The sequence below is a fragment of the Chelon labrosus genome (genome assembly GCF_963514085.1).
Source record: "Chelon labrosus genome assembly, chromosome: 13".
NCBI lineage: Eukaryota > Metazoa > Chordata > Actinopteri > Mugiliformes > Mugilidae > Chelon > Chelon labrosus.
The window spans coordinates 16,593,025-16,602,523 of record NC_140346.1 but is presented as its reverse complement, the minus strand read 5'-3'; the positions used below and the strand labels follow the sequence as shown (position 1 = coordinate 16,602,523).

Genomic DNA, 9,499 nt, shown 5'->3' with positions numbered 1-9,499 from the left:
ACGAAAGGCTGAACAAAGAGCCAGCTCAGAGCGCGGAAGAAGAGAAGATTCCTGACCTGTAGCCGATCTCTCGTGAGACAAAGAGAAACCCTAAAGAATCTCATTTACATTTCCAGTTGGTGCGAGCTCGACAAAGACAGGGACAATGAGAGATGGACGGTTGCCCGGTGAGGGTTGCTCACAATTTTGTGGTGGAGATTTGCGTCATGCTCTCAGCAGGAGCCATATTGAATCTAAATGAGCTGTGTGGAAGGAATGTAGAGACCCAGGGGAGGTGGCCCAAATATTTATATGACTGCCCATTGCCAGGTGCAATTGACCAGAAGGAGCGATCCATGTATGCGTGTGTCTATAAATGTACATATCACTTTCATCACTGCAAAATAACTGTATGTCCCCAGATGAAGTACACCCTATCGAGGGCTGAGCGGTGGTGAAGTATATCTGACAAGCTGATAAAACAGAACAGCAGGTGGGAATAAAAGTCAAGGTAGTTGAGGGCATCTTTGTTTTCTGGGCTGCTCGAATGAGCTTTCCTATTACTGTAATCCCTCCACACAAGCCAGGCAGTTTAAATCTTTTCTCTCCAAGAACGGCCTGCTTTAATGATGCAGAAACATGAAATCCATGATTTCAGGACGTAAGGCAATAAATGTTGTGACATGTTGGGACCTGAGACAGGTTTGTGAGTCACAGCCCCTGTGCCGTCAAGCAAGACACTCAAAGTCAGCTTGCGGGGATGCCAGGTTTATAATTTATCTTTTAATAATTATTGATCAGTTTGCAGCTAAACTAAATTAATTCCACGGCCAGCTCCAGAGAAGGATGAGGTAATATTTCATCACAGCTTTAAAGGTGTAAACTGAACATGTCACGTATAATGAAAAGGAAATAATGAGCAGTAGACAAATTAAAAAAAAAAAAAAAAAAAAAAACAGTTAGGCAGACGTTAAGTGTTAACCATATGAGAAATGAGACTCAATTATCCCTGTCTTGACAGAGGATATAATGAACGCTTGAGGGTTGCACCCAAAAGGATTACATTCTCAACACAATACAAGGGAATTTCCAAGTTTAGTTCTTTAATTCATAAAGAAGCACAAGGAGTCCTTTTGAATATGATTAATAATCTTTTTTTTTTATTGTTTTTTAGTCTATTTACCTTTGAAGTTTTAACTTTTGGGAAATGTCTCCACAGAAACACAATATCTTTGTGACCTTTACCGGACGTTGTAAGATAAGAGCACAGTCATTTTTCAGTTCAGTTTAAAAATTACCTTGGGTCCTGGTTCTGGAAGCATACAGTGTATTAATTACAGTTTATCCACATTTAGTCATGAGTGTTGTACTGGTCTTTAAAATATATGCAATAATGCTCCAGTTTTATTTTAGACCATTAATCAAGTTTATGTAATGTGTGCCATCCCTGGTGCTACATAAATGGCCAAATTGAAGACTACTGAGCCGTCCACTGGAGCTGTTGGGGGTTAAGCGTCTTGTTAAAGCACTGTTTGATAGAAGTTGATGGTTCACTGGGTAGTTCACTTACGGTATACACAGAAACAGTGGCCATATGTACTGTATCAACCTGGTCGGTGCTGCTGAATCAACATTTTTCAAGTTCCTCCCAGATGAATGTGAACCCTGGATGGCATTTGAGTGGAATGAAAAAAAAAAAAACGTTTCGGTATTTACTAGACAGAAACCTGCAGTGAGACAGCCGTCCTGACAGTTCTAAACCGGCTTTGCAACATTGCAGAGCAAACAAGTTCTGCATCTCAGCTCCTCCCACGGATCAAGAATGTAGCTTGTGTGTGTGACTCCATAAACGGCACCTTTGACTCAGCCGGCTGACACTGATTTCCTCTGGTGCCGATGTTCTACAACTTTCTCTCTCCCCGCGTGAAACCCGGGCTCCTGCGGTGCGGCTGATCGATGTTGATCTGGAGGATAAACCTTGCTTGTGTGCAGGATTAGAGAAAGCGGAGGTGTCGCGAGGGCTTTGTGCGAGAGAAGGTCTCTGTACTCATGGATTACCTTGGTGGAACCCCTGGGCAGTTTAGGGACTTCAAGAAGGATGAGTTTGAGGCAGACTGGATTAAGGTGGCAGAATGCAGATTTGGTCAAGTGTACCAGGTCAAAATCAAGCTCTGGCGGGAAAAATGTGCCCTTAAAAGTTTTGACACAGCCTTGTCTGGGGACAACTTATACAGGTGGGAGTTAACAAGTTAGTTAACAAGTCCGTATAGTCACTGCTTTAAAATACTTGGCATTTGAATTTATATTGAACAATCTTGGTGTGATTAACGTTCATGGCTCTGTTCCTGTAGCATGACTGTTTCCAGTAAGTACAAAATCCCAATGCATTGGCCAAAGCTTTCTCAATGAATTATTTTTTTCTATCACAGGAGAATAATAGACGAGGCATCCACTATAGCCAAACTGAAATTGAAGTACATAATGCCCATTTACGGACTGTGCAGTGAAGCATCTGCTATTGTGATGGACTACATGAGTAATGGATCCTTGAACAGTCTCCTCGCCAGTCACAATCTGATGTGGCCAAAGAAGTTTCAGATGATTCACGAGGTCTCCATGGGCATGAATTTCCTGCACAGCATGAAACCTCCACTGCTCCACCTTAACCTCAAGACGTCCAATATCCTCATGGACGACCATCTCCACATCAAGGTTGGTGATCTCTTCTCATTTTCTCCTACTCCTGTGAAACACTGAATGATAATTCTCTGCTATTCTCATTTTTTCCCCACAAAGATTTCGGATTTCTGTTTAATCCACTGGGAAGAGGGCATGAGCAAGACGTCGTTCATGGAGCATCTGACAGCAAGGGGGAACATAAGTTACATTCCTCCGGAGACCTTCACTCAGTGTCCCGATCCTCCCGGAACTACCTTTGATGTTTACAGGTCACTTCCTAAGGGCACTTTTGAAATTGCACCATCAGAATCGCAGCCTTTTCTGATTCACTGCACAATCCGCCATTCACACGGTGTAACCTTGCTCTCTGCTGTATATATTTTCTAATCTTTCACAAGTCACAGGGGAATTGTCTGTAGGTTCGACTCAAGTGTGACTCACCATTCACACGTTTTTATTTGATTTCAACAATCATTATCCTTTTTTTCTATAGATGAAAAAAATAACTTTCTCAATGCTTTTCACGTAAGAGACAGACAGTCGCGACGTTCACTGAATGCACTGTGCCCAAATGTGAGAATATTAGCAGTGAAGTGCCTCTTTCTGCTTTGATCCGCAGCTTCGGAATAGTGATATGGGAGATACTGACACAGCAGAAGCCGTACACGGGTAGGAATTACTCCCTTTGAAATGTGTCACATCTTCATATCAAATGGATTTTAAGGTGTTACCTAGGCAAGGAGTCATGTAACACTCTGCATGATCACTTGAGCAAGGGGACGGGATTTTAATCAAGTGTGTCGCAGTTTAAATCCTGTTACAAATGTTACAGTTTTTTTTCTTTACTGCCAAACAAGCAGACATAGTTCCTGCAAATGTTATCAACTATCACTTCTGGTGACCTAATATTGCGATGGGTGTGCAATTTTGTTTGTTCTAATAACATGCCGAGGGCAAATATATGAGTCTAAATGAGATATGTGTTGATCTTCCTTCGACATGATTGATGGCAGGCTTTCGTTTTCATTTAACATGATAACAACGACTCGTTGGTTAGAACCTTTTAACTGAAATTACTCCCACGACTTATGTTTTGTTTCATTTTAATTAACACCACAACATTAATGACTAGTTGTCCTAGATAAGATTTATACACCTCAAAGCCAGGAGATAGTTACCTTTGATTATTAAATTAGTTTATGAAAAAGACAGACGCAATCTAGACATTTTTTGTGTGTGTAAAAACAGCTTGTGTGTAATTAACAATTTGGCCCGTTGCCCCCAGGAACATTTTGCAACAAGTACCGACACACTGATTGGTCCCCGCATGTGATCCACAGTTAAACCTTGTGTGTGCGCGTGACATTTGTTTTGTGGATGCAGGGTACAGCGTGACCAAGGTGCTCTTAGAAGTGTCGCACGGCAAGAGACCCAGCATGAAGGCGGTGCCCGAAAAGAAGCCCCCCGAGAGCGAGCAGATGATCAGCCTCATGAAGCTGTGCTGGGACCAGGATCCCAAGAAGAGGCCTCCGTTCTCAGGTGGGGAAAGGGGGGAAAGATTACGCTTTCAGAGATGACAGTCGAGGTTGCTTAAGATTTTAATAACATTTTAAGTTAGTAAAGTTCTTGAGTGACTTGAAATAAAAATATGATACCAGATTTTTTTTCTGCTGTGAAGATTTACAGTGGCAGCGAAGCATATCACAAAGGAGGCATTTCATAGACAAGGGACGTGTAATTCGATCATTGATGTTTGACAGTCAAGTGGTGCAAGAAATTATTTGTCCCTCCTTTCAAAGGTCTAAATAAGGTGAATGTTGTATTTCATTTAACAAAAACAAAACAAAATCATTGTCTCAACATGCATCAAACAGAGAATCACTTCATCCCCTTCAATGATACGCTCTGGGAACACAGTCGAGCATGAAGCACCTGAGTGAAATACATACATTCAAATGAGCTTTAATCATTCACACAAGAATTAAACAAGCACTTACATCTCGAGAAGTAGCCTTAATGAATACAAATGAGAGTCGTGTTTATTCATAAACAGCAGCTATTGCAGTATGTGATGCTCACAGAAGCCACTGTTACCGTATCTATGACAGAATTGACCTGTAATTCATTCACAACAATCGTTTTCTCTGTAGTGGTGCCATCATCAGCAGATCCCACCGGGTGTTTTTGGAGTGGCATTAGTCTGAATTGTCAAACTCAACAACAGTGCTCGACTGCTATTTTGTTTTCAGACACCGTGAAGACAACGGAAGCTCTGAGCGATGTCCTGAAGATCCCGGGGACTCACAAGAACGTTGATGAGGGGCAGAAATCAGACTATCCTTGGATGGTTCCGCAGATGCATAAAGTTAGTTCTGCATGACACACCTCTTGAGTAATATTGAAGTATCTATCCATTGTATCTACTCCATCTTCAATGACTTAGAGCAATTGAGTTATAAGGAAGAAGAACAGGTGAAGCAGTTTACATCCAAACCTTTGACTCAGTAAGGAGTTTTGCTTTAAGGCGAGTGCTTAACATCTGCACGCTAACATGCTCGCACTGACAATGCTAACATGCTGACGTTTACCATGTTCACCAACATTTAGTAATCACAATAAACAAAGTTAAGAGATCTCCAGTTATTAGTATTAAACTAATTTTGGTGCTACAGAAATATACAGGCAATCACCAATTGACTGCACCTTCCTGTTCCATGTTCTGATGGCAGGATTTCTCTTTCAGAACCTTTTTAGAGGAAGAAAAGGTAACTCACTGTAACGCATATTCTGAAATCACGGTCACCCTTCCTTCAAAAGATGCAAAATGACAAATTCCTGACGTGCTCCTGACTCGTTTGGCAGGAATGTCCAGATCACTAACTATTTGGCTGCCCTGCAGAGAAATAAAAACAAAACAGCTTCCACGAGGGTTTCAGGGTTTGCACTGTTTTCAGGACAGGCAAACCAAGCAGTTGTTTGGGGCACACGTATTGCCACTTTTTGGTCCGTTTTGTTATTTTGTGCTCCCTAGGGACTCCTTATATCTACCCTATCACAGATTTCATTAGGTATAGCACACATACGTCTTTGCCAAGGGCCCTGCAAAACCTAGGATTTAGGTTAGAGTTAGGATGTGAGGTCACATAAAAGAAGCATGTTAGGGCAAGCCGACACAGTACCCATGTAGCGTGTGAAAAAAGAACAAAACTACATTAACAAGAGAAGTGTTTATAAAATTCCTCTCTTTCTTTGGCGGGTGGTCACCCTGTCGTCCCAATGTAGAAACACTCTATGCTTGTTGTTCCGTCTAGTAACTGACATTATCGTAAAACCTGTTGCAAATCTATTGTATCATCTCCTATGCTGCCAAAGGAACACGAAGGTTGATATGGCTGATTAGAGAACAGATTACAGGTCCGTCTCTCTTATTGTTCTTGCCTCATTGCACAAGCCCTGAGATCCTGCAGCGGAAAAAAATGACAGATTCTCGTACTCTTCAGCCTCCGATAGGAGTGTCATGCCAATTTCAGCAGACAGGGTGGCCAAAAAGAGAAAAGTACTCCCACACTTTACAATATTATGTGCAAATGGGGCACTGTATGTGTTCAGTAATTTATTCTGTCGGTGTTTAATTGCTACTGAACTACACAACTACTCAACAGCCTTTCAACCCCCGTGCTCACATACTGATTAATAAAGTTGCTTATTAACCACTTATGACGACTGATGTAAAACCAAATGACTGTTGTTGTATTTCTGTCATTTTTTATTTATTTTCTTTCTTCATTTTAGATCACTTTGTCTGAGATGCCAGACTTGCCTTCAGGTGAGAACATATAATAGTAAAAGGAAAATCTTATTCAATGCCTGGAGGGCTGACATTTAAAAAGTGCTATTTACATTGCTCTAACATTTTTAAAATTACATCTTGTACTGAAAACCAGAGTCAGCTATCAGTGGAAGAAAGAGTGAAAGACACATTCATGCGGCGCCGTTCATTTTCCTCTGGAAGGCTGATTAGAGCATTGACTAGATGATTCATAATTCTTTTTCATTTGTCCTTTTATAGTTCCATTCCTTTATGAATATAAATCCGTTGCGGACATACAGTGTGTTCAAACACTAAAATGCAAGGCAAACATTTCACACCTATGGCTGGTGTTGACTGAACAGGACAGCCTTGAGAAAACATCACCCCGCTATTGTGTATTCATTCCAGCACAAAGCTGTACACTGTACACTCTCATAAAGCAAAATTCATAAAAAATAAACGTGTGCATGCAGACACTGTGTTCAGCATTTCTGCCACTCTTTATCTCATATAACGGCCTTTCCTTTCCTTTTCATAGATGGCCAACATGGAAAGGATGACGTTCTCTCCCTTCTGACCAAAAAGGACTTCAGTAGTTTCAGGCGGTCTGTGAAAAAGGAGCACGTACACACAGAGTTTTCAGGCCAAAGGAGGCTGCTTCACTACACAGTGGCCGGTGGTAATTCAGAGAGTGTCGAGCATGTCCTGAGCCTGGGTGCTGACGTCAACTCTGCAACTGTGAGAGGTTACACTCCTCTTATTATTGCTGTTCTGCACAGGTTTGTACAGAAGTATTTTCGAAACTGTTGTACAAGTCTGTGCTCGCAAGTGGCTTTTTTGATTATATCCACACTTTTAAGGTTATAAACAAAGACTACTCCTCTGTTTAATGTTAAAGACCCATAATCCCATTAAACCTTTTTGCATGAATTAAAAAAAACAAAACAAACCAAGCTAGGTGAGATTCAGAGCTGCCAGTAATTGAACAGAGCCAGGGTTGCTTTTACACCACTGTTTCTTCTTGCTATGCTTAGTCCAGAGATATACTTAGTTCTGAGTATGTACGTTTGTACAATGTTTTGCACCCCGCATCCATTTGGGACATGAGTTGTGCACGTTTTAAGAATTCAATGCAACGCAATTGCATAACGCAATACGTACATGAGTGGTAGGGGGCAGTATGAGAACTTTACACCTTTCAGACTGTGCACGAGGCATGTTGGCTTTCTAGAGAAATTTCCACAAAATAATACAGTAAGCGATTATTTTGTGGTCTCTCTGTGACCTCTAGTTCATAATCAAATATACAAAGAAATATATTTATGATGCAAACATCTCTGGCCTAACTGTCTCCTGGCTGTAGTTGCACATTTTGCTGCACACGTGAGAGAGTGATATCAATCTTCTTGTCCGAGGAAAAGTGTTGAACTATTCGTTTTAAAGTCATGTGGTACTCCATGACCACAATTTCTTTCTTACAGGCTTCACGATATCATCTCTTTGTTGCTGGAACGTGGTGCAGATGCCACCCAGGGAGACGAGGACCAGTGGACGCCGCTCCATTTTGCTGCTCAGAATGGCGACGACAAGACCGTCCGTCTCCTGTTGGACAAAGGAGCGGTAGCAGATGCCCGGGAAAAAGTCGGTTGGATGCCCCTCCATTTGGCCTGCCAGAACGGCCACGAAGCAGTAGTCCGCCTGCTGCTTTCACGGCTGTCGCAGGAAGCCATCGTAGAAAAGGAGGAGACACATGGAAGAACCGCACTCCACCTCGCCTCCGCCTATGGCCATCTGAATATTGCCAAGCTCCTCCTCTCTCAGGGAGCAGATCCCAATGCGGCCGACTTCTCTCACTCCACTGCTCTTCACTTATCAGCTGAGCAAGGCTATAACCGAGTAGTCAGACAGTTGGTGAAGAGTGGGGCGAATAGTGACAGTGCAGACAGCAGAGGATACACTCCACTTCATCTGGCTGCTTTAAAGGGTCATACGGGCATATGCAGGCAGCTGTTGTCAAGCGGGGTCCGGCTAGACTCTACGACCCTCCAAGGCTGGACTTCCATGCACCTGGCTGCCCTAAAGGGACATGAAGCCACGGTGGTCCACCTGAAGAGTGAGGGTGGTTCTGTGGATGCAAGAGGTGAGAATGGGTGGACTCCACTCCACCTTGCCTGCCACCAGAGCGAGTCGGAAGTGGTGGCAAAGCTCCTGGCAGCCAAAGCCAACCCAAACATCCGCGAGGACAGTAAGGGATGGACCCCGCTGCACATAGCCTGTACCAGCGTCAGTTTCCCAAGCGTCCTCCACCTGATATCGCATCACGCAGATGTCAACGCTGTAAACTCGGAGAAGTCTACGCCTTTGCATCTGGCCGCGCTGCACGGCTGTGCTCCCATTGTTAAGGCTCTACTGCTAAATGGAGCAGACAGGACACTGCTGGACTCTTCTGGCTGCACGGCTCTAAAAGTAGCCCAGCAGTGTGAAAAATGGGAAATAGTGCAGCTACTGGAAAAGGAAGATTAACAATATAGAACTTGGTAAAGCCAGTATGAGCGAAGTGCTTACTCTAACATGTGAACATCAAACTGAAACATTATCCTCCATCTGGGTTGGGCTTTTGTTAACCAGTGAAGGCATTATATTTATAAAAATATATTATACTAATTTAATAGCAGATACCAGAAACAGAATCATTAAATACTAACAATGTGGCACTGATTGTCTTGTTTTGTTCAAAAATAAATGTACTTCTTTGTCTAATTTCACTACTTATGTGCAAGTACAGCAGAAATTCCACTCAGTGTGTTGCATTCGCAGCAAATCCGGCTTTTCTATTGAAAAAAAAAACAATTCTTTAAAGTCTGTAAGATCTTACGGTGAACTTATTTGAGTGAATATACTGACATATATTGATTCCTCGAGAATGGAAATGAGAGTATTAACTGCATGTGAAAATGACTCATCGAAGCTTTCATTTGATTAAAGCTGCAGCCCTGTGTGGAGGCAGTATTTGTCTAAGAATCTGTTTTA

The 9,499-nt window shown here is 42.4% G+C and overlaps 1 protein-coding gene across 1 annotated transcript; it reads left to right on the top strand.

Annotated features, from left to right (window-relative positions):
• Nucleotides 1-1,875: 1,875 nt before the first annotated feature.
• ankk1 (ankyrin repeat and kinase domain containing 1) lies at nt 1,876-9,105 on the top strand (the record flags this gene model as incomplete). Its single annotated transcript, XM_084559389.1, is given in 11 exon segments — nt 1,876-1,924; nt 1,927-1,976; nt 1,978-2,213; nt 2,409-2,691; nt 2,776-2,927; nt 3,278-3,327; nt 4,042-4,197; nt 4,908-5,023; nt 6,451-6,484; nt 7,008-7,248; nt 7,951-9,105. Coding segments are annotated over 11 exon segments (2,409 nt in total). The 3' UTR covers nt 8,993-9,105.
• Between the last annotated feature and the right edge of the window lie 394 nt (nt 9,106-9,499).